This window comes from Anolis carolinensis, unplaced genomic scaffold (assembly GCF_035594765.1).
Source record: "Anolis carolinensis isolate JA03-04 unplaced genomic scaffold, rAnoCar3.1.pri scaffold_13, whole genome shotgun sequence".
Lineage (NCBI taxonomy): Eukaryota > Metazoa > Chordata > Lepidosauria > Squamata > Dactyloidae > Anolis > Anolis carolinensis.
The window spans coordinates 20,279,584-20,305,152 of NW_026943824.1; the positions used below are offsets into that span (position 1 = coordinate 20,279,584).

At 44.7% G+C, this 25,569-nt stretch overlaps 1 protein-coding gene across 3 annotated transcripts; it reads right to left on the bottom strand.

Annotated features, from left to right (window-relative positions):
• Positions 1 to 14: 14 nt before the first annotated feature.
• Positions 15 to 24,238, bottom strand: ccdc63 (coiled-coil domain containing 63). 3 transcript variants are annotated; one of them, XM_062964266.1, is made up of 12 exons: positions 24,110 to 24,237; positions 23,180 to 23,284; positions 18,452 to 18,609; positions 16,273 to 16,462; positions 15,360 to 15,479; positions 12,386 to 12,567; positions 9,953 to 10,134; positions 8,119 to 8,336; positions 4,774 to 4,848; positions 3,440 to 3,632; positions 2,411 to 2,608; positions 15 to 327 (listed from the first exon to the last, which is right to left on the bottom strand). In XM_062964266.1, exons 2-12 carry the CDS (start codon positions 23,210 to 23,212, stop codon positions 191 to 193), a joined length of 1,686 nt encoding a protein of 561 aa, XP_062820336.1. In that variant the 5' UTR covers positions 23,213 to 23,284; positions 24,110 to 24,237; the 3' UTR covers positions 15 to 190. The 3 variants fall into 3 exon arrangements, with proteins under 3 accessions (XP_062820336.1, XP_062820337.1, XP_062820338.1); XM_062964267.1 differs by lacking the exon at positions 4,774 to 4,848 and having other exon boundaries at positions 24,110 to 24,238; XM_062964268.1 differs by lacking the exons at positions 18,452 to 18,609; positions 23,180 to 23,284; positions 24,110 to 24,237 and adding an exon at positions 16,729 to 16,909.
• Positions 24,239 to 25,569: the final 1,331 nt, after the last annotated feature.

Sequence of the window (25,569 nt, forward strand, 5' to 3'; positions counted from 1 at the left end):
ACACGCAGCAGCAGTGAAGCTATCTTGGTTTTTAATTTTAAAAATGTGCTGAATGTATTAGTGGGGAATGGGTCAGGTTTAACAATTTGCATAGCGCCATTAAAGTTCCGACTAAAATCCAAAGCACCTCTCCGGGGCACGCCGGCCACGGGTCACCATTGTCGCAGCATCTGTTTGGACCAGTTTCCTTCTACGACGAGGGGGGCTTCTTCTTCTCCCGGGCGGAGCCCTCAGCCCCTTCCGTGGGGCTCTCTCTCGCTTTGGCCTTGTTCAGGTTCTCCAGCACCAAGGCCCGGAGGCCGCCGAAGTCCAAGGGAGCCGCCACGGCTGAGAAGGAAACCCACAGAGCTCGGTTAGGAAAGGCCACCCTACGCTCCTTACGAGAGTCCAGCTTGCATCACAGAATCATGAGACCGGGGGGATCCCAAAGCCCACGGAGTCTCGCCCTCCTTCCTTAACAGGATGCTGCACTGAAAGCATCCCTCATAGATGGCCATCCAATCTCGATTTGAAACCTCCAAAGAAAAAGATCCTACCACTTTCTGTGGTTAATTTATTCCACTGTTGCACAGCTATTTCTGCATGATCGGTTTAAACTTTGGCGGGATCTTTCTTACTCTGGAACCTCAATAAACAACATTGCAATGCATGGCTAAGGCAACAGAAAGCCCTATCATTGAGATGAGACAACTGGCTTTTACTATGGATTCTGCACTCGCAAATGCCACTATGGCTTGAAAGGTTTTAAAAAAAAAATCCAAAAAGCAAACTTTGTTATGCAAGGGTCACCATTTTACTATATGTAATGGAAGTGGGGCATCCACATTATTTTTTAACCCAAAAGGAATGATTTGAAGCCATGTTTAATTTTTGCACTCTTATTTTTGCACTTATTGCTTCTTGGAAAGATAAATTCTTACTCTAGAGGAGGTGCTCAGCTGCAGGAACCGGCAGGCACACACATTGCTTTCTGGGCCAGCGCACATCACCCTCACAATATAGGACTGTACATTAGGGTTGTGCACAGATTTCGTTTCCTCTGTTTCCTTCGGTACTTTGAGAGCCCATAACGGTAAGTTCCCCCCCAGTACGAAAACCCGCCTGACACAAAAGCAAGCGGGAGCCGATCTCGACTCCTTCTCCCCTATTCAGCATCACAGTTGAATCTTTTCCATTTTCGTTGATTCTTTTTATTTAGTGGGACTGACTGGGAGTCGGGGACCTGAAGGACCATGGGTGGGGTTCTTGTGCATGCGTCTGCCTCTGGACCCGTTATTGCAACCAACACCCTCTCCGTTCTGCTTGGAAAGTTACTTTTTGAAGGAATTACATTGTGGTTATGTATGGCAATGTGTTTCATTACTTCCATTTTTGAACAGCCTTGAACTTCATCCTTGAACTTACCCTTATTTATTTATTTACTACATTTATATCCCGCTCTTCTCACCCCGAAAGGGACTCAGAGCGGCTTACAAATCAAATGAACATACAATATATTAATAGCATAGCACAATATAAGCATTAAAGTACTATATTGTGCTATATCATTATATGGTAATATTATCGGTAATCTTACATTTAATATATAATATATAATTAATATTATTATATTGTACTAGCTGTGCCCGGCCACGCGTTGCTGTGGCGTGGTCTGGTGGTGTTGGTGAGAAATTGTTGAGGTAGTGGTGGTATTTAATGTCTGTTGTATGGTTGTCTTTATGTTTAGTATGCACACTGAAGTGGATTATATGGCAGTGTGGAGTCAAGATAATCCAGTTCAAAGCAGATAATATAAGATTCTAAATGGGTTATATAGCTGTGTGGAAGGGCCTTGAGTCTACACTGCCATATAATCCAGTTAAAATCTGATAATCTGTGGAAGAGGCCTAAGTGAGGCCTAACTGTGCCTGTCCCCTGGGCTGAATAGGTTGCTAGGAGACCAAGTGGGCGGAGCTTAGCCTTCAAACTGGCAGCAATTGGATAAAAACTATTATTCCTCTCCCTGTAATTAGGACTTTCTTTTTCTTTTCTTTTTGTTGTATCAACCTAGAGCCATGAATGATGGGTTGTGTTGTCAAATTTCAAGGTTGGGGGGCCTGTAGTTTTGTTGTTTTGTCCGCTGCCCTGATGCCATCACTCTTTTATATATATAGATTATTAGTAGTATAATATTGTATGACATTATAATATTATTGTCCTGCTTTGGCAGGAGCAGTCCCGAGGCACCCTCTGCCGTTCCTCTTTTGCTCCTAAAAGGTCCCAGTTTCCCTCCCTCCTCCCACATTATTCTCAGCTTCCTTCAGTTGCTGCTCACTGCATACAACTGGGCCAGTTCACTGGGTCATCATGGGGATCAAGTCCGGAAGAGGGGAGCCACCCACCTTGCCCGGATCAATACGTGTCTACTCACAAGGCTCTGTCGTCTCCGCAAAGGGATCCACGCTGAGGGACGGCGGGGGTATTTTAACGGCCTCGGCCTTTCTCAGTGCCGCCGAAGCTCCCAAAAATGGATTCAGCATCGGGACCAAGTCCAGCTCCCCTTCCACGTCTTTGTGGTGCAGGAAGGACTCGATCAGCAGAAGGTCGTTGCTCTTCTTCTCAATGATGCCTGTTGAGTTGGAGGAAGAGGCCAAAGGCAGAATAATGTGTCACGGCACTGGTTGGACACACGGGGTTTGGCCACGAGTGCCACTCGGGGAGACCAGGGCTTGAAGTCCCGCGTAGCGAGGGATTTGCTCTTACGTATGTAGCCCCTTGGCCTTTGGACAAGTCCCTCTCTCTCAGCCTCAAAAGGGAGGCCAAACACAAAACCCCAAACAAGAAACACCCTAGGACTGGAATTGATCTGAAGGCGCGCAACAAGACCGGCAGCAAGAAGAAACCGTGCAGTGCACCATTGTCGCTGGACAACAACCCTCAGCAATCTTTCCTACAACAGGCAGTGGTGACTGACATTGGGCAAGGCAGTCCACACAATCCCCGGCCCCATCCAACTGTTCTTGTTGCTGCTGCTGCTGCAACAAGGTGGAGGCATTACTTTTCACTCAACCCTCGTAAATGCTGTAATCCGCTTTGAGTCCCCAGGGGAAGAAGAGAGGAATATAAATAACAAAGCGTACTGTTATAATTCTTTTCAAGCATGGAGAAGCACTGAGTATTGCCAGCTCTTAAGTTTCCACGTGTGTGAGTGTGAGTGTGAGTGCGGCCAAACGGGACTGCTGGCGATGTCAGACCGGCCAGTCTCAACTCTTAAAGGGATGGTGGCCACCCATGCTTTCCTTCCCCGCCCAACGTGATGAGGATATTTGGCTTTCCCTGGGGAGGCTCTTGCGTACACCCCACGCCCCTCCCCGTGCACGGCACACGCAGCAGGGCCAGGGCCTTGGTCCAAGATGCCCAGGGAAAGCGGCTCATTCCAGGTCAGGGGCCGCTCACGTACTTAAATAGGCCATCAGGTTTTGGTCGGTGATGTCCCCGGTCTCGCCCAGGTGCTCCTTGATCTTGGTGGCGTCGCAGTCCATCTCCGCGAAGAAGAAGCCCATCATGGATTTCAGCTGGTCCAGGATCTTCCGGCTCTCTTTCAGCTTGGACTCGGCCCAGTTGGCCCCTTCCGTTGTCTTCTGCAGATGCTCCTGGGGGACAAGCGGGTGGGCTCAGCAGCAGCAGCAGCAGCAGCACCCTTGCCTGGGGCTTCCTGCCATTCTGTGGCCCCGGCCTGTCCAGCAAGGGAGCATCTACGCCAGGGGTCCCCAAACTAAAAACACGGGACCAGTTCACAATCCTTTGGACTGTTGGAGGGCCAGACTATAGTTGGCCACTGAGCTATTATTATTATTATTATTATTATTATTATTATTATTATTATTAACAATAATAATAAAAAAGAGTGTTGGAAGAGACCCTTTCGGCCATTGAGTCCAACCCCCTTCTGCCTCTGTGCACCAAAAGCACAAGCAAAGCATCCCTGACAGATGGCCACCCAGCCTCAATGTTAATTATTATTATTATTATTATTATTATTATTATTATTATTAATAATAATAATAATAATAAAGAGGGTTGGAAGAGACCCCTTGGGCCATTTAGTTCAACCCCCTTCTGCCTTTGGGCACCGAAAGCACAAGCAAAGCATCCCTGACAGATGGCCACCCAGCCTCAATGTTATTAATAATAATAATAATAATAATAATAATAATAATAATAATAATAATGTGATTTTTTGATACGAAATCCAGCATATCTATCTTATTTGCTGTATCATACAATGTAACAATAATAATAATAATAATAATAATAATAATAATAATAATAATAATAATAATAAATAAGGGTTGTAAGAGAAGATGAGACCTCTTGGGTCATTTAGCCCAACCCCCTTCTGCCCTTGTGCCGTGGGGGCCGGATCAATGGCTTCGATGGGCCGCATCCGGCCCCCGGGCCTTAGTTTGGGGACCCCTGATCTACGCTGTCGACTGGCCCCACTTGCACTACCCTGGCTCACTGCTATGACATTCTAAGAGCCGTGGCTTCACCAGGTCTTTAGTCACCTCTGCCAAAAAGTGCTGGTGTCTCACCAAATTACAGAGCCCCGGATTCCATAAGATGGAGCCATGGCAGTGAAAGTGGTATCAAACTGCATTAATTCCACAGTGCGGATGCACATTCTGTGTCAGTTGTCTCCTATGGGCTTCAGTTTGCGATCAGGACAAGACAACAAAGTGGTAAACCCAAAGCAACTGTCACTCATCTTCACACAGCGGCCCTTCAACATACTTCCAGCTCCTTCAGCTTGCGGTGGGCTTCCTCTTCATCCTTCTTCTGCTTGACCCTCAGCCGGCTCATGCCATTCTGCAAAACACAGAAGCACATATGCTTACAATCAACCACAGCAAACAGCTTGTTTTTCAACCTCAGTTTCACTGGAGGATTCTGGGAGCTGCAGTCCAATGGTTTTTCCCAAGGTCTTTTTTATCAGGAGAAAGAAGAACTTCAAGGCAAAAGGGTGAAGGAGAGATTTGTCCTTTTTTCCTGCAGTCTTCTTGTGTGGTCAATGGAGACCCGTCCAGTGCAGTCTAATGATGAATGATGGAGGGGACAACGTCAAGAGCCATGACCAAGAGGTGCCAAGGCATCTCTCGTTTCTCAGTCAGGTTGGCAAAGCGAGACAGTTTAGAAAGCCGATAAGAAGGGCCTCGACTGATTGGAAATGTGATCGCAAGAGAGATTTATTGCGCCAAATTGCTATGTGTGTGTGCAAAGAAATCCTTGCAAAGTTGCTTGCAAAAGATCTCTGCAAAAAGGGAGCTGAGCTATGTTAGAGGCAAGCCACGCCTCAAACAATGTATCGGTTTGCTGGCAGATGGCTGGGTTTGTCAGTTGGGAATCTGCGCTTGCAGGGAGAGCACAGAAAAGAAAGGCGCTCTAGCTACGGTCAAGTAGCAGTTTAAATATGCTATGCTGGATATATTGAATGCTGATTGATTAGTTATTGATCCTATGCAACTACAAGGACATTGTACGATTGCTGAACTGTTTATTTAACTTCAACTCAACAAGTAAAGTTCCTTTGTTCTTTCAATTCCTCTGCCTGGTCTGAGTCTTTTGCACATGGTGTTAACTGGACGCTGCTGGTTCCGCTATACACACTCGCTAACAATTTCGACCACAGATTGCTAGAAAGATCAAAGCATGATCCTTGGCGCCAATCAAGCCTGAATTCCCATTAAAAGCCAAGCTGATGAAGCAGAGTCTGGTATACTTTTGTCATGAAATATCTAAGGATATGAAATATGTTGTGTATGGTTTGAGTGAGAAAGGTGTATGAATGCAGCCTCATTGGGCTGAAAGCCTGCAAAACCTTGCTCTTCCAACAAGCTTTCAATGGGTGAAAAACTCGGGGTTATATCTGTTTTTATTGTTGCTTTTATTGTTGTTTTTATTGCTTTAATTGCTATTTTAAAGCTAAGTGTATTGTTTTAATCTATTTCTGTATACCTCTCCGAGCCAAACTGGGAGTAACGGTATACAAGTTTAATAAATAAATAAAATAAATAAAAAGATACCATGCTAAGGAATAAGGCCTAGAAAACAATTACATTTCATGGACTGTAATTAAGAATTGCTGATGAGACCCGTGACAAATGATTAACTGTTGACATTGCTGGCTTGATGAACTTGGTGGAAAAACAACATGTTTACATTGCGAAAGACAAGGGTTCTTTTCAGTAAGGAAGTCAACATGGTGGCTCCTTATGTTTGTCAATATTATTAAGGAATCAAACAAGGCTCCTCGATAAGGAAAGCTAATTAAGCAAAGTATGCATCTGTCCAGGAACTGATGGAATCAACGGGTTTTAGCTGTCTGACAGTAATTTACAACTTTCAGAACCAAATCAACAGAAAATACTACATAAAGGACCCTTTTCTCTCAGGAAAATTGTGTCAGACCAGCTGAACACCAATTTCTGAACACCACTCTCAAGAAACTGCTCAACCACCACAAGAAGGATGGTAAGAATGCTTGATGAATGAATGAATGACAAATGCGTGGTAGATTATATGTGTAAATGTTGATGCAATATCCCCTTTTGTCTATGTAACCAACCAATATAGAATCACTAGCTGTGCCCGGCCACGCATTGCTGTGGCGTTGTCTGGTGGTGTCTGTATTTTATAGGCAGTGTGGAAGAGGCCTAAGTGAGGCCTAACTCTGCCTGTCCCCTGGGCTGAGTGAGTTGCTAGGAGACCGAGTGGGCAGAGCTTAGCCTTCTAACTGGCAGCAATTGGATAAAAACAATTATTCCTCTCCCTCTAATTAGGACTTTATTTTTCTTTTTGTTGTATCAACTTAGAGGCGTGGATGAGGGGTTGTGCTGTCAATTTTCGAGGTTGTGGGGTGTTTAGTTTTGTTGTTTTGTAGGTTGCCAGGATTCCATCACTCTTTTATAGATATAGATAGAATCATAGAATCGTAGAGTTGGAAGAGACCTCTTGGGCCATCCAGTCCAACCCCATTCTGCCAAGAAGCAGGAAATCGCATTCAAAGCACCCAATACAATATAATACGCCCAATTATTATAAAACCCAATACAGGAGTCTGTGTCTACTTCTTTCTCTGAAAGTGCCTAATACACCCTGTCTCACTGAAAGCGGAACGAAAGAACCTTTTAAAAGTACTTATGGCACTTTGGACTTGGAAAAGATGCTCACGCTTGGCAAAGTGGGAGGCAGGAGGAAAAGATGTCTTATAGACGGACTGATTCAGTCAAGGGAGGCACCGTCCGTCCAGGGTTTACGAGGCCTGAGTTAGGGAGGAGATGCTCTTGGAGTCTCTAAACCAGGGGTCCCCAAACTAAGGCCCGGGGGCCGGATGCGGCCCATCGAAGCCATTTATCCGGCCCCCATGGCACAAGGGCAGAAGGGGGTTGGGCTAAATGACCCAAGGGGTCTCTTCTTCTCTTACAACCATTATTATTATTATTATTATTATTATTATTATTATTATTATTAATATTGAGGCCAACTGTCAGGGATGCTTTGCTTGTGCTTTTGGTGCACAGAAGCAAAAGGAAATTGGACTAAATGGCCCAAGGGGTCTCTTCCAACCCTCTTTATTATTATTATTATTATTATTATTATTATTATTATTATTAATTATTAACATTGAGGCTGGGTGGCCATCTGTCAGGGGTGCTTTGCTTGTGCTTTCGGTGCACAAAGGCAGAAGGGGATTGGACCCAATGGCCCAAGGGGTCTCTTCCAACCCTCTTTATTATTATTATTATTATTATTATTATTATTATTATTAATTATTAACATTGAGGCTGGGTGGCCATCTGTCAGGGGTGCTTTGCTTGTGCTTTTGGTGCACAGAAGCAGAAGGGGATTGGATTCAATGGCCCAAGGGGTCTCTTCCAACCCTCTTTATTATTGTTGTTGTTGTTATTATTATTAATACTATTATTAATTATTGCTCGGTGACCAACTATAGTCCGGCCCTCCTACGGTCCGAAGGATCGTGAACTGGCCTCCTGTTTAAAAAGTTTGGGGACCCCTGCTCTAAACTCTAGACGACGTCAACCTGATGGAGAACCACAGCCATGCCAAAGGGGGACCGACCTGGATGTCTTCAATGCCTTTCTGCAGCCGGTCGTTCTCATTGTTCAGCTCCGTGACGTAGCTGAAGAGAGCAAAGTTCTTCACCTCCTTCTCGGTGAACTCCTCTATCAGCTGGTCAATGTCGCCGTATTCCGTCAGGTCCAGTAAGCGCTTGTAGCCGTTCAGGTAGCTCTCCTGCGTTTCCCCTTTGGTCTTGGCCCTCTTCTTCGCCTTCAGAGCTGGAAACAAACACACAAACAGGCCGTGAGCAGCCGCCTTCGCCTGGAGCAGAGTGTCTCCGCCTGCGCCCGGCAAAGTGCTCCGCGAAATAATTCCAAGTGCTCTGCAAAAAGACATGGATGTAAAAATATCTTGTTCCTCTTATTATTTTTGAAAGAAATGAGGAAATGAGAGGTTTTGTTTTACTTTTGTTATTGTATGGGCACTTTATTGGATGCTGTTGTGTGCCTTATATAATAATAATAATAATAATAATAATAATAATAATAATAATAATAATAATAATAATAACAGCAGACAAAGAATCTGTACAAGAAAGCCACACTACAAACTAGAACTGACAGCTGGCACAACAAAACTCTGCATGGGAAGTTCCTTGACAAAATTGAAGGAAAAGCTGATAAGGAGAAGACCTGGCCCTGGCTCACGAATGGGACCCTGAAGGAGGAGACAGAAGGCCTGATCCTTGCAGCCCAGGAGCAAGACATCAGGACAAAGGCCATTAAGGCCAAGATCGGAAAATCAGCTGATGACCCAAAATGCAGACTGTGCAAGGAAACCGACGAAACCATGGATCATATCCTCAGCTGCTGTAAGAAAATCGCACAGACAGACTACAAACAGAGGCACAACTATGTGGCCCAAATGATCCATTGGAACTTATGCCTCAAGTACCACCTTCCAGCAGCAAAGAACTGGTGGGATCACAAACCTGCAAAAGTATTGGAAAATGAACATGCAAAGATACTGTGGGACTTCCAAATCCAGACTGACAAAGTTCTGGAACACAACACACCAGACATCACAGTTGTGGGAAAGAAAAAGGTTTGGATCATGGATGTCGCCATCCCAGGTGACAGTCGCATTGACGAAAAACAACAGGAAAAACTCAGCCGCTCTCAGGACCTCAAGATTGAACATCAAAGACTCTGGCAGAAACCAGTGCAGGTGGTCCCGGTGGTGATGGGCACATTGGGTGCCGTGCCAAAAGATCTCAGCCGGCATTTGGAAACAACAGACATTGACAAAATTACGATCTGCCAACTGCAAAAGGCCACCCTGCTGAGATCTGCGTGCATCATCCGAAAATACATCACACAGTCCTAGACACTTGGGAAGTGTTCGACTTGTGATTTTGTGATATGAAATCCAGCATGTCTATCTTGTTTGCTGTGTCATAATAAAATAATAACTTTATTTTTATACCCCGCCCCATCTCACTTTCTTTCACCCCAAAAGGGAAACAACTGCAAATGCCTGGAGAAATCATGCCAAGAAAACGTTACCACAGAGGGCGCGTCTACACTGTAGAGCGAATGCCGTTTCAGGCCACTTGTATTGCCGATGGATCAATGTGATGGGATCCTGGGAATTGTTGAGGCACCAGAGCTCCTTGGGAGAGAAGGCTGGAGGCCTTGTCAAACTACAGCTCCCGTGGTTCCTTTACGTTGAGCCAAGTAGTCTCAAAATGCATTCATTCTACAGTGCAGACGCACCCAATTGACAAATCAGGGTCAACTTGAAGCCCATAACGATCAACATGAGCTGCACCTCAAATTCGCCTCCCCTTCCCCCAAATAGTGCACGTATGTCCTCTGTCTTCATGTCACGGCACCTTCTTCCTTTTTGGCTTGCTCCTCAAACTCAGACCGGTCCACCAGCTTCATGAACATAAAGGCCCTCCGTTTGGTCTCGTGGTTGTACATCCGCTCCAGCTCCCGGAATTCGATGTTGAAGGAAACGAGGTCCTTGGCCCGCCGTTCCTTCATGGCGGAGATTCTTGCAAGAGCTTCCGTCCTGAAACATGGGATGAAAAATCCTGATTATGCGCCAAGAATGTACTTATTGGACCTGGAAACCACTTTAGCACAGCAGGTTACACCACTCGTGGCAGTAAATCTTGTCAATCGAAAGGTTGACAGTTCGAAGCCCAGGTCAGGGTGAGCTCCTGGCCTTTAGCCCAGCTTCTGCCTACCTAGCAGTAGGGAAAGGAAAGGTAAAGGTTTTCCCCTGATGTTCAGTCGTGTCCGACTCTGGGGGTTGGTGCTCATCTCCATTTCTAAGCCGAAGAGCCGGCGTTGTCCGTAGACTCCTCCAAGGTCATGTGGCCGCTGCCATGACTGCATGGAGCGCCGTTACCTTCCCACCAGAGCAGTACCTATTGATCTACTCACACTCTGGGGGTTGGTGCTCATCTCCATTTCTAAGCCGAAGAGCCGGCGTTGTCCGTAGACTCCTCCAAGGTCATGTGGCCGCTGCCATGACTGCATGGAGCGCCGTTACCTTCCCACCACAGCGGTACCTATTGATCTAATAATAATAATAATAATAATAATAACTTTATTTTGATACCCCGCCTCTATCTCCCCAAAGGGGACTCAGGGCGGCTTACATGGGGCCAAGCCCGAATAAAAACAATAGCAATATAAAACACAACAATAGACAAAAAACATGTACAATTATAAAAATAAACATTAGCCAATAGAAACAAATGACAAGAACTAATAAAAACATGAATTAAAACGGAGAGGTTGTAAAAGTAGACTGGGTAGACTACTCACATTATCATGTTTTTGAACTGCTAGGTTGGCAGAAGCTGGGGCTGACAGCGGGTGCTCACTCCGCTCCCCGGATTTGAGCCTGTGACCTTTCAGTCCACAAATTCAGCAGCTCAGCACTTTAACATGCTGTGCCACAGGGGGCACCTAGCAAAACGTGAGTAGATAAATAGGTACCGCTTAAAAGTGGGGAGGTATTAAGGCAGCCAGAAGGAAATGTCAGAAAAATGCCAGCGATTAGTGCAAGGAGGAAGTTTATGAACAAAGCTCTTTGGCAGGGAGATGGAGCAACAGCACCCCCTTGTGGCCGGAACCAAGAACAAGCCTCCAAGATGCCGAAGATGGGGAAAGTCTATAGATATATCTATATCTATGTGTTGTCAGTGTCTAAATGGCACTGAATGTTTGCCATATATGTGTGTTCTGTGTTTTTCCCGGAGACCCTTTCGGGGTGAAGAAGGGTAGAATATAAATACTGTAAATAAATAATCCTATGCCGTCCCGGAATCCATACCTTAGTGCCATGGTTTCAACCTGTGCGTCCTTTAACTCCCAGATATTACAACCAGTTTTCCAACTGTTAGGATTTCTGGGAGTTGAAGGCCAAAACATCTTGGGACCCACAGGGTGAGAAGAACTGCTTCAAAAAGATCTACTTTTGCATGTTCTGGGATCCTTGGTGTGATCTAGTGAAGATCGGCTCAGAATGCAGTGGTGTCTATTATTATTATTATTATTATTATTATTATTATTATTATTATTATTAAGTTTATTTATATCAGTGTTTCCCAAACTTATTTGGCCTACCGCCCCCTTTCCGGAAAAAATATTACTCAGTGCCCTGGAAATTAATTTTTTTAATTTTTAATAGCAATTAAACAGAAAGATATATGTCCCTGTGGCCATCACTGCTCCCCTGGATTGCTGCAGAGCCCACCAGGGGGCGGTAACACCCACTTTGGGAATCACAGATTTATATCTTGCTTTTTCTCTCCATAAGGAGACTCAAAGCGCTTAACATTAGAAGCATTACAATACCATTTAAAAAAAATATTAAAACAGTATTAAATCTAATAAAATATAGTATTACATATCATTATATAATATTAATATTATACAAAACATATTAAAATAAGACAGTACTATATAATAAAATACAATATTATATAATAATAAATATACCATCAAATTAATACAGCAGTGTATAATAATAAAATACAATAGATTAAAATAAATAATACACATGACCTTGGAGGTGTCTACGGATGATGCCGGCTCTTTGGCTTAGAAATGGAGGTGAGCACCAACCCCCAGAGTCAGGGGGAACTTTTACCTTTACCTTATATGATAACGTAGTATAATATTGCATTTTATATAGTCACCCGGCTTCTCTTGGAGAAAATGGGCCACTTATTGGTCTCTGAAAGTCCACTTTCCTATCAAGGGAAGTGTATCATGAATCAAAGCCTTGGGAATGGGCTGGCACTCACCTTTGCTCATAAGCCTGCATTGACCGTTCGATGGACAAGTCTATGGTCTTCCTTTGCTGGTCCAGCTGTTTGTACAGCCTCCAGTAAATACCACCAAAGATGGATTTCTGGACCTGCAGGTTGTCTATGTCGTCACGGAGCTTGGCGTTTATGGTCAAGATTGTGTCAAAACGAATAGTTAACTGGAGGGTGAAATTATTGGGTGGGGGGGGGGAGAGAAGAAACATCAGCCAAGGATGCATTTACACCTTGAAGTGAATGTAGTTTGGCACCACTTGAACTGGCAAGGCCGGGAGTTGTCGTTTCCCAAGGTTTGTAGTCGCCTCTATCAAAGAATGGTGGTGACTGACCAAACAACTCCCAGGATTCCACACCATTGAGCCATGGCAGTTAAAGTGGGGTCAAACTGCAATTAATTAAAGGCTTTCATAGCCGGGATCACCGGGTTGCTGTGGGTTTTTCAGGCTGTATGGCCATGTTCCAGCAGCATTCTCTCCTAATTTTAATCTAATGATTTTATCTTATATTGCTGCTATAGTCCCCCCCCCCCCCCCACCTTTGAAGTTGACGGATTTGCATTGGTGGTTGTTTGATATTATTACTGTTATATAAACCTTTGTTTTAACTTCTGTTTTATCATCCTCTTGTGTTTTAAACTGTGTATATTGTTTAATGTATTTGTGCTGTTACTTTTGTAACATTGTGAGCTGCCCCGAGTCCCCACGGGGAGATGGTGGCGGGGTATAAATAAAGTTTTATTATTTTATTTTATTATAACGTTTCATGTGCATCTGTGACTAATGGCATCTTCAGACTGTAGAAGCAGTATGCTCAGAGACCTCAATGTAGGAACCGTTTGCCTTTAGACTTCAGCAGGAGATGCATGCTTTTAGACTTTGCAGGAACTGTATGCCTACAGACTCGGTTGGACTTTCAGCCTAGACAGAGACTCGATTAGACTCTCAAAAGAGAGAGATCCTTTAGACCAGGGCTCCCCAAACTTTTGAAGCAGAGGGCCGGCCCACTATCCTTCAGACTGTGGAGGGGCCGAATTATCATTTGAAAAAAAAAATACAAACAAATTCCTATGCACACTGCACATGTCTTATTTGTAGTGCAACAACAGCAACAACGAAAGAACAATACAATATTTAAAAATGAAAACAATTTTAACCAACATAAACCTATCAGGATTTCAATGGAAAGTATGGGCCTGCTACTGGCCAATGAGATAGTCAAGATAATTAGGATTGTTGTTGTTGTGTGCCTTCAAGTCATTTCAGACTTTGGCCGAGCCTAAGTCTAAAATTAATAATTTATTTACTGCATTTATTTACTACATTTATATCCCACCCTTCTCACCCAGAAGGGGACTCAGAGCAGCTGTATGTACTTACAATATATATGATATTATTAGCATAACACAATATTAGCATTATATATTACTATATTGAACTATACCACTATACTATTATATAATATGTAATATATAACATATAATTCATATTATTATATGGTATTATTATTAGTATTATATTGTATAACACAATATTATTATCAATATTATATGTATATACAATATATTATATTATTAAAACTGATATAAAAATATTATATTATAAAACTGAGGGCGGGGGCCAGGTAAATGACCTTGGAGGGCCGCATCCGGCCCCCGGGCCTTAGTTTGGGGACCCCTGCTTTAGATTATGGACTGCTGATTATGAGAAAGAAGCCCTGTGATATTTACACAGAGAAACGACTTCAAATCCTATCTGTAACTGGATTGATATGCAAAGTACCTGTATGCTGAATACATGAAGTTTGTGAGTAAACCAACTACGTTACTTTTAAAGAAGTCTGTTTATTTCTGTCTCTTGAGATCATGATTTAAAAGCAAATATATTTTAAGGGAGAGTAGGTGTTTTGGGAAAACCAATAAAAGAACACTTCTGAAACTCTGCTATATTTGTGTGTGTTTTGTGAATTGGCATATCTTTGTCTCTAACAGTTCAAAGAAATACCTAGGTACATCAGTGTAACAACTGAGAAACCTGATCGCCTTGCACGAATGCCATTTCCCCAAAAGGTTATGACTCTAACAGGTCATGCTTTTTACCAAGAGGCTATGGCATCATTTTCCAAAAAGGTTATGACTTCTAACAAGGTCATGCCTTTCCAAAGATCATAAAATCTCCAAAAGGTTATGGAGATTTCCATTTTCCAAAAGTTTTCCCATTGACAGGACATGAATGATATCTGGGAATCTTACAAACAGGTAGGGAGGAACTTTGAGCGACCCCTCTTAGCTTTGGGCGATACCTTCAACAAAGAAGATACCGTATATACCCAAGTATACCTTTTAAGGCTGAAAAAGCCCCCCTCGGCTTATACTCGAGTGAGGGTCCTGGTTGGCTTATATTCAGGTCAGCCTATACTCAAGTAAATACGTAATTTATTATTTTTTCTCTATTATTACTATTGTTATTATTACATTTATTATTAGACTTTATGTATTATTATTATTATTATTACATTTATTATTTTACTTGATTATTGTTACTATTACATTTATTATTTTTCTCTATTATTGTCATATTATTACATTTATTATTTTAGTGTATTTATTACTATTGGATGGATATGTAATCACATTTACATTGAAGAAGGTTAAAATAACGATTTAATCAGAGTTGGACAGTCTCATCTTCAATTACAATTTTATGTAAATGTTCAAAAATATTTAACCTACTGATGCTTCAATTAATGTAATTTTATTGTTCTCTATTTTTATTTTTATTATTGAAATTTACCAGTAGCTGCTGCACTTCCCACCCTCGTCTTATATTTGAGAAAATAAGTTTTCCCAGTATTTTGTGGTAAAATTAGGTGCCTTGGCATATATTTGGGTTGGCTTTACACCTGAGTGTATACGGTAGGTTAGAACATGGCAAGAGGCAGGCGCAGAAATACTCACTTGGTTGAGGCAGTTGTCCAAGAGGTAAAGCCGTTTCTGGAGCCGCTTCCCTTCGAAGTCTCGCCTCATTTTGAGCACGAGGATTGTTTGCTTTCTAATCTTACCCTCCAGTTGCAGTATCTACAATGGCAAGAAAACGATTATCCATGATGGGAGAGGATTGAGAACGACCCCCATATAAGAACCCAGTCCTCCAAAACAAAACTTTCTTTCAGTCCATAAATTACTATTATGGGTCGGGCTGTGGCGCAGCTGGCTAGTAACCAGATGCTATAAATCACTACTGACCGAGAGGTCATGAGTTCGAAGCCCGGGTCGGGTTAAGCCTCCGACCATTAATAGCCCCGGCTTGCTGTTGACCTATGCAGCCCCGAAAGACAGTTGCATCTGTCAATTAGGGAAATTTAGGGACGCTTTATGCGGGAGGCTAATTTACAACACCATAAAACTGCCAGCAAAACACGAGGAAAGGAATGAGGAAGTACAGCCACTACTGGATGGTGAAGCAACAGCTCCCCCTGTGGCCGGAATCATGAAGCTGGAAAAATGTTAAAAATGCCTCTGAGTCTGTCTAATGTATGTTGTTTGTCTGTTGGCATTGAATGTTTGCCATATATGTGTTCATTGTAATCCGCCCTGAGTCCCCTTCGGGGTGAGAAAGAAGGGCGGAATATAAATACTGTAAATAAATAATAAAATAAATACTAGTATGACAGTCCATTCGAACTTCAGTTGATTACACTATATGACACCAGGCATGGGCGAACTTGGGCCTTCCCTCCAGGTGTTTTGGACTGGAACTCCCACCATAGACATCAACATAGACCTCAAAAGCAGAAGCCTTGTCTGGGAAGTGGAGCAGCAAGGGAAGCTCTCACATAAGGGTTTCTTCTCTCTAAATAAGCGTCGAGACCTTTTTGTCCAGCTCCGCGATCAGGGCCCTGGTGGCTCGGACGCAGGCCAAGCAATGGTCCTTGGTGTGCAGGAGGAACTTGAGGGTCAGGCAGTTCTGCTCGTCCATCAGTAAGTTCTGCGGGGACTGGATGAGGCTCTGGATTAACTTGATCTCATTGTTCTCTTGCTTCAACTGGCGGATTTGTTTTCTTTGGTGACAGAGCGGAAGGGGGAAAGAATAATAATAATAATAATAATAATAAGAAGAAGAAGAAGAAGAAGAAGAAGAAGAAGAAGAAGTAGTGGTGGTAGTAGTAATAGTAGAATGTTCTTCTTCCTAGATTGAGACACTATAGACATCTCATGAATTCAATACTCAAAAGTGAAAAGGCATACTCGAAAGTGGTTTTGCCATTTGCTTCCTCTGAAACGCAGCCCATAATACACACTGGGGATCTCCCAGACAAGTACTAACCTGGGCTGGCCCTGCTTAGCTTCCAGAATCGGATGTCATCCTCTGCCGTCAGGGCAGCCATGGGCAACCTTGGAGCCTCCGGGTGGACTGCAACTCCCACCATTCCTCACAGCCTCTGGCCCTTCCTTTGCCCCCTCCGCCGCTTAAGCGACATGCATCCAACCTCCACTGAGGTGTGATGCAAACATACGTCCACCTTCGCTGAGGGGTAAATCAGACTGACTTCAAAATGGAGTCCTGAGTCTGAACATGCTCAGTACAATCACATGTCTATAACCCCTCCCACACCACACGCTTAAGCGGCTGAGGGGGAAACGGGCCTGAGGCTGTGAGGAATGGTGGGAGTTGCAGTCCAAAACACCTGGAGGCTCCAAGGTTGCCCATGTTTGCTTTAGGGTGTCACTCTTTAGGGCATCTCTAACAAGCTGGGAGGCCTCTTCAGAAGCTCAACTTGGGCCCCTTCTGCACTGCCATGTAATCCACATGATCTGCTTTGAACTGGAATCTATGAGTCTTCACTGCCATATTAAAGCCAACCTCAAAAACTGTGGCATAGACACTGAGAACTGGGACGCCCTGGCCCTTGAGCACTCTAATTGGAGGTCAGCTGTGGCCAGCAGTGCTGCGGAGTTCGAAGAGGCACGAATGGAGGGCTTAAGGGAGAAACATGCCCATTAAGCCAACCCCGACCGGGACCGCCTTCCACCTGGAAACCGATGTCCTCACTGCGGAAGGGAGAACACGCGGGTCAAGAATCGGTCTCTTCAGCCACCCACGGACACACCCCCAAGACACCAAGGATGGAGGACCATCATCCTCGGCCTACGAGGGATCGCCTAAGTAAGTAAGTCAGTAATCCAGTTCAAAGCAGATAATCTGGATTTTATATGGCAGTGTAAAAGGGGCCCGAGGAGGGATCTACGCTGCCCTCTATCCCGGGACCTGATCCCAGATTACCTGCTTTGAACTGGATTTTATGGCAGTGTAGACCAGGGATTCCCAAAGTGGGCGCTACCGCCCCCTGGTGGGCGCTGCAGCAATCCAGGGGAGCAGTGATGGCTACAGGGACATATATCTTTCTGTTTAATTGCTATTAAAATTTATAAAAAAATAATTTCCATGGCGTTGAGTAATATTTTTTCTGGAAAGGGGACGGTAGGCCAAATAAGTGTGGTAACCACTGGTGTAGACTCACACAATCCCTAAAATGATATTTCCTTTTGAAAGATGCTTAGCAACCCACAACATCTTGCTATGGTATTGAAGGTGACACGTAACTCTTCCTTCTTTCCTTGTTGTGTGCCTTCATGCCGTTCCTGACTGACGGCGATCCTAAGGCGAAACTATCTATCAGGACCAGGCTGTGGCGCAGGCTGGAAAGCAAGCCAGCTGCAACAAATCAACAAATCACTCTGACCAAGAGGTCATGAGTTCGAGGCCAGCCCGAACTCTGTCTCTGTCTCTGTTCTGTGTCATGGCATTGAATGTTTGCCTTTATGTGTGCAATGTGATCCGCCCTGAGTCCCCTTCGGGGTGAGAAAGAAGGGCGGAATATATATGCTGTAAATAAATATCTACGGGGTGTATGGTTTGGGTTTGCTCGGGGGGGGGGGGGGGGGGCTTGTTTTTCCCTGAGGCTGAGACAGTGTGGTCTGCCCAAGGTTGGCTGGCCATCCGAACCCTGGTCCAGCGCTCAATGCATGGCGATGTTGCCCTCACTCACTCCTGCTGGTGCAGCAGCAGCTGAATCTTGAACCTGGACGATTTCCGGCTCTCCATCATGATCCGGAACTGTTGCTGGAGTTTCCGGAGTTCCGTCTCTGCCATGGCCTCCTGCTCCTTCTCGGTGAACTGAATTTCCCCATGGGATCCTCTATGGCGCTGGAAGGAGAGAAAAAAGAAATGAAAAAGGACCAAGGAGGAGCTGCAGCGGCGCAATGGGCCGGGCTGTGGCGCAGCTGGCTAGTAACCAGCTGCTATAAATCACTACTGACCGAGAGGTCATGAGTTCGAAGCCCGGGTCGGGTTAAGCCTCCGACCATTAATAGCCCCGGCTTGCTGTTGACCTATGCAGCCCCGAAAGACAGTTGCACCTCTCAATTAGGGAAATTTAGGGACGCTTTATGCGGGAGGCTAATTTACAACACCATAAAACTGCCAGCAAAACACGAGGAAAGGAATGAGGAAGTACAGCCACTAGTGGACGGTGAAGCAACAGCTCCCCCTGTGGCCGGAATCGTGAAGCTGGAAAAATGTTAAAAAATGCCTCTGAGTCTGTCTAATGCATGTTGTTTGTCTGTTGGCATTGAATGTTTGCCATATATGTGTTCATTGTAATCCGCCCTGAGTCCCCTTCGGGGTGAGAAAGAAGGGCGGAATATAAATACTGTAAATAAATAAATAAGCCTGAAGATTGACTTCCAAAAGGCCTTTGACACCTAATTTGATATTGGACTGATCCATCTGCCCATTTTATAATAGCCCCCTTTTCTGAGATGTTGCCAATGCTATTTTGCACTTTATTGTCCATTTCTACCGGCACATTCTGTTCTGGATTTTATGAATTAGTCTCCTGATTTAATATTGTATGTTTTTTGTATGCTCCTTGCCGATTTTAACGATTGTTTTATTGCTGTTGATGTTTTACTGGTATAATTGTTTTATAGTCGTGTTACTGATATTGACTGTTTTATCGGGCTAGGCCCCATGTAAGCCGCCCCGAGTCCCTTCGGGGAGATGGGGCAGGATATAAAAATAAAGTTATTATTATTATTATTATTATTGACTAAACTGCTGACCTAAAGATTGTAAGTTTGAATCTTCGAGACGGGGTGAGTTCCCCATCTGTCAGCTCCAGCTCCTGCCAACCTAGCAGTTCGAAAACATGCAGATGTGAGTAGATAAATAGGTACGGCTTTTCTCCAAGTGATCTTGCCGTCCACACAACCAGGAGGTGACAATGCAGGCTCCTTGGCTTGAAAATGGAGAAGAAGAAGAGCAGCTCCCCGGCACCAGAGATGAGCACCACCTCCAGAGGCCGGGAATGAAAGAATCCTTGGCCTTTGTTGGTGTTTATATGTCTCCATTGTCTATGCCTGTAAAAGCATTGAATGTTTGCCTATGTATGTGAATGCTGTAATCTGCTCTGAGTCCCCTAGGGAGGGGAGAAGGGCGGAATATAAATAAAGTGCATTATTATTATTATTATTATTATTATTATTATTATTACTAGCTGTGCCCGGCCACACGTTGCTGAGGCGTTGTCTGGTGGTGTTGGTGAGAACTTGTTGAGATAGTGGTGGTATTGAATGTCTGTTGTATGGTTGTCTTTATGTTGAGTATGCATTTGGTTGTTTGTGTTCTGTGAAAGTGGTGAGGGTAGAGGAGGTCTATGTCCCTGTGTAGTATCATATAGTATTTATACATTGTCCATGTGTTGTGAATGCTTGGATTGTGTCCTGCTGCATAGTAGAAAGCGTTGGGCTGGATGGCCCTTAGGGGTCTCTCCAAACGCTTGTGCCTGTCCCCTGGGCTGAGTAGGTTGCTTGGAGACCAAGTGAGTGGAACTCAGCCTTGTAACTGGCAGCAATTGGATAAAAACAATTATTCCTCTCCCTCTAATTAGGACTTTATTTTTCTTTTATTTTTGTTGTATCAACCTAGAGCCGTGGGTGATGGGTTGTGTTGTCAAATTTCGAGGTTGGGGGGGCCTGTAGTTTTGTTGTTTTGTCCGCTGCCCTGATGCCATCACTCTTTTATATATATATACTAGCTTTGCCCGGCCACGCGTTGCTGTGGTTTATGCTTTCAGAGTGTTGCTCTTTATTTACTGTCCTGATTTTAGAGATTATATTGTTCTGTATTATTATTAATTGCTTTGAATGCGATTTCCTGCTTCTTGGCAGAATGGGGTTGGACTGGATGGCCCATGAGGTCTCTTCCAACTCTACTATTCTATGATTCTATGATTCTATATCACAGTAATTATTACATATTATATTTATAATCTTATATTATCTGCTTAGAACTGGATTACACGAGGCCCCTTCTTCACAGCTGTATAAAATGCACAGTGAAGTGGATTATATGGCAGTGTGGAGTCCAGATAATCCAGTGGAAAGCAGATAATATAAGATTATAAATGGGTTATATAGCTGTGTGGAAGGGCCTTGAGTCTACACTGCCATATAATCCAGTGCAAATTAGAAAATCTGTGGAACAGGCCGAGGCCTAAGTCTGCCTGTCCTCTGGGCTGAGTAGGTTGCTAGGAGACCAAGTGGGCAGAGATTAGTCCTCTTAACTGGCAGCAATTGGATAAAAGCAATTCTTCCTCTCTCTCTAATTAGGACTTTATTTTTCTTTTCCTTTTGTTGTATCAACCTAGAGCCGTGGATGGTGGCTTGTGTTGTCAAATTTCGAGGTTGGGGGGCCTGTAGTTTTGTTGTTTTGTCCGCTGCCCTGATGCCATCACTCTTTTATATATATAGATTGATGCTGATTTGAGTTCCGAGTTGAGACATATTTGTATTTCAACTGGCATCAGGATCCCATGCCCCTCATTTCCTCAACAGTTTCCTCTGGATCAACTGCAACTCTTTTGATAGCTGGGAGTTTTAGTTCAACCCATCTGGAAAGCACAAAATTGGCAGAGTTTGCCAGCAGGGCAGCATTCAGGCACACATCTTTGCCGTCGGCTTCAAATTACTTTTCAGTGTATGGGAACCCTGAAGTGACTCAATCGTGGAGGTTTCTGTGCCCCAGTTTGTTCAGGAATGGCTTCTTTGAGGCTGAGAGAGTGTGACTTGCCCAGGGGTCACTGAATGGTTTTCCGTGGCCAAGAAAGGATTCGATCCCTGGTCGCCCATTGTCTACTTTTGTTGGGGTTAGATGCCCAGGAACCCCGTAAAAGTGGGGCACACTCAATAAAATGGCTATTTTTAAAAGGTGTTTCTTGTCTATAGATATACCGTATATACCGTAAGGCATCTAATTTTACCACAAAAAACCTGGGTAATCATTGACTCAAGTATAAGCCGAGGGTGGAAAATTTCAGAAATCAAAATAGATACCAAAAAATTACATTACTTGGGGCATCAGTAGCTTAAATGTTTTTGAACATTTACATCAATCTCTAATTTAAGATAAGACTGTCTAACTCGGATTAAATCATTATTCTCATCTACTTCAATGTAAATGTGCTTATGTATCCTTTTAATAATAAATACAGGAAAGTAATACAGTAGAGTCTCACTTATCCAACATAAATGGGCCGGCAAAACGTTGGATAAGCAAATATGTGGGATAACAAGGAGAGATTAAGGAGAAGCCTATTAAACACCAAATTAAGTTATGATTTTACAAATTAAGCACCAAAACATCATGTTATACAACAAATTTGACAGAAAAAGTAGTTCATTACACATTAATGCTATGTAGTAATTACTGTATTTACAAATTTAGCACCAAAATATCACAATGCATTGAAAACATTGACTACAAAAATGCATTTTTGCATTTGCATCTATTATTTTTCTATAAATCCTTAGAATCATAGAATAGTAGGGTTGGAAGAGACCTCATGGGCCATCCAGTCCAACCCCCTGCTAAGAAGCAGGAAATCACATTCAAAGCACCCCCGACAGATGGCCATCCAGCCTCTGCTTATAGAACCCCTTAAGGAAAGTAGCTAGGCAGGCACCTGGTAAACCAGGCATGGGCCAACTTCAGCCCTCCCTCCAGGTGTTTTGGACTGCAACTCCCACCATTCCTGACAACCGGCAGCAAAGGCTGAAGTTGGCCCATGCCAGCCCTAGGTCTCCTTCAGCCGGGACTAGAGCCTTTGAGGCAGAGCGCTGTTAAGAGCTTCTTGTGCTTCAGAACAGAAGAACAAAGGGAAGCCCCGCCATCCAAGCCCTCCCAACAGATGGCCATCCAGCCATAGCTATGATAGACAGACGCACTACATTCAGCTGACCCAAATATAAGCCAACCAGGATCCTCACCCAAGTATAAGCCGAGGGGGGCTTTTTTAGTCCTAAAAAAAGGGCTGAAAAACTAGGCTTATACTAGAGTATAAACAGTAACTCTGCATGGATACAATGTGTTTTGAACCAAAAAAACCTCTCTAGGTATATCGACATCCATCAACACGGACAATTCCTGCTGGAAGCTGAGCCCATAGTTAGACTGAAACAACACTTTCATCCCAATGTGACTGAGGCCCCTTCTGCACTGGCATATAATCCAGATTGTCAAAGCATAAAATCCACATGGCCTGCTTTGAACTGGATGATATGAGTCTACACTGCCATATAATCCAGTTCAAAGCAGATAAAATGTGGATTTTCTATGGAAGCGTATAGGGGCCAGAGCTATGATGCACAGCCAATGGATAAGCAAAGGTCTTCTTTTTAAAGGGGGCATTTTGCAAAAGCTTTGCCCCCTAAATTACCAAGGTGGTCATCACTTTTGCTGCCGACTTCATCTTTCCTCCGTTTCACGGAAGATGGTTTGATTAAGGAAAGGGGAAAATCCTTCTCGACGCGAAGCCAGTGTCCTGGAAAGAAGAGCAAATTAGTCTCCTTGTGGAGAGAAAAAGCGGGGTATAAATAAATACAACAACAGCATTCAGACAGAGCTTGGAAACCTGGCTCTTTACTCAGGCCTTTGGATAAAGATTGCTCATCCCCATAACAATCTGTATCTGTGACCATTCTTGTACCGGTTTGCACTTTTTACCTGTCAACTTGATCTAGACACAGCAGGGTCTCTTCCCATCCCAATTTGCACTTCCAAGAATTTGCAGCACTTTACCAGTCACCTCGTGTTTACAATATTTATAGGGTGCACCTTACCCAGTCTACTTTTACAACCTCTCCCTTTTAATCCATGTTTTTATCAGTTTTTGTCATTTGTTTTTATTGGGTAATGTTTTTTAAAAAAACCCGATAGCCCGGCCCTCCAAGGTTCTGAGGGGCGGTGAAGCCCTGTTAAAAAAGTTTGGGCCCCCCTACAGGGCCTTGAGCCATCTCTCCAACTGCACATCCCATGTTCCCCTTGCGCGGAAGCCACGGCCAAGCGGGAAGTCGCGCTCTTTGGGAAAGAACTCGCTCGTCTTCCAAGTCCAAAGGGATGGCGACTGGGGGGCTCTTCTTCTCCAAGCCCCTTCGGGGGGGGGGGGGAGGGGGAGGGGGGGCGCGCCCTCCTCGGGGCCCATGCCCAGCCCTGTCCCGCGCTCTGGGCTCTCTCTGCGGACCCCCGTGCCGAGCCCTGTCCGGGAAGGGCGGGCGGGCGGCAGGGAGGGTGGCCGGGGAGGGGCCCGCCGTGGACGCCTTCCTCCCGAGCCAGGCTCCAAGGGCAGCCGCCCCCCGCCTCGCCTCACCTCGCCTCGCCTCCCGGGGCTCGACCTCTCCCGCGGCGCCCCTTCTGCGCCTGGAACGCGGCCCCGCGGCAACAATGGCGAGACCGTTTGTGCAGAAGGCGCCGTGGACTGGCCGCGCCGCCAACACTCCACGGGCCCCGCCGCCGCCCCCGGGGGTCTCTCTCCGGCAGGACGGGGCCGGCAAAGGCCAAGAGGAAGACACATTTGCACCACAATATAGTACAGTAGAGTCTCGCTTATCCTACGTTCTGGATTATCCGACGCTTTTTTGTAGTCAGTGTTTTCAATGCATCGTGATATTTTGGTGCCAAGTTCGTAAATACAGTAATTTCTACATAGCATTACTGTGTCTTGAACTACTTTTTCTGTCAAATTTGTGGTATAACCTGATGTTTTGGTACTTAATTTGTAAAAGCATAACCTAATTTGATGTTTAATAGGCTTTTCCTTAATCCCTCCTTATTATCCAACATTGGGAGGTCTGACTTGGCCACGGTGGTCCACGCTCTGGTCACATCCCGCTTGGATTACTGCAACGCGCTCTACGTGGGGCTGCCTTTGAAGACGGCCCGGAAGCTCCAATTAGTACAACGGGCGGCAGCCAGATTGTTAACTGGGGCGGCTTACAGGGAGCATACTACTCCCTTGTTAAGCCAGCTCCACTGGTTGCCAATATGCTACCGAGCCCAATTCAAAGGGCTGGTCTTGGCCTACAAAGCCCTAAACGGTTCTGGTCCAATTTACCTATCCGAACGTATCTTCCCCTATGAGCCCACGAGAACCTTAAGATCATCTGGAGAGGCTCTGCTCTCGGTCCCACCCGCCTCACAGGCACGGCGGGTGGGGACGAGAAACAGGGCCTTCTCGGTGGTGGCTCCCCGGCTGTGGAACTCCCTCCCCAGTGACATTCGGCAGGCCCCATCCCTTTTGGGGTTCAGAAAAAAACTGAAGACCTGGCTATGTACGCAGGCATTTGAAGAATAAGCATGTGTTGGCTTCGACGCGGTCTGAATTACGGCTCTTGTATAAGGTCTGGTGGATGAATGGCATTAGCACTTTGCGTTGTTTTAAACTTTAGTTTTGTTGTTTTGTCCGCTGCCGTGATTCCATCACTCTTTTATATATATGGATTATTATATTTTTCATTATTCGTGACTACATTGAAACTACAATAGAGAGAAATCAGCGTGGAAACTGCAAGAGGTCCCATAGATTGTTGTACAGGGAACTAAGGGTAGTCAATAGTTTTTGAGCCGCTGTGTGTGTGTTTGTCTCCATCCAGTGGTGAAAGGCGCGCATTGCGGGCGGAGAGAGAGCGAATGGGGAAGAAGCCGCTGTGTGTGTTTGTCTCCATCCAGTGGTGAAAGGCGCGCATTGCAGGCGGAGAGAGAGTGAATGGGGAAGAAGCCGCTGTGTGTGTTTGTCTCCATCCAGTGGTGAAAGGCGCGCATTGCAGGCGG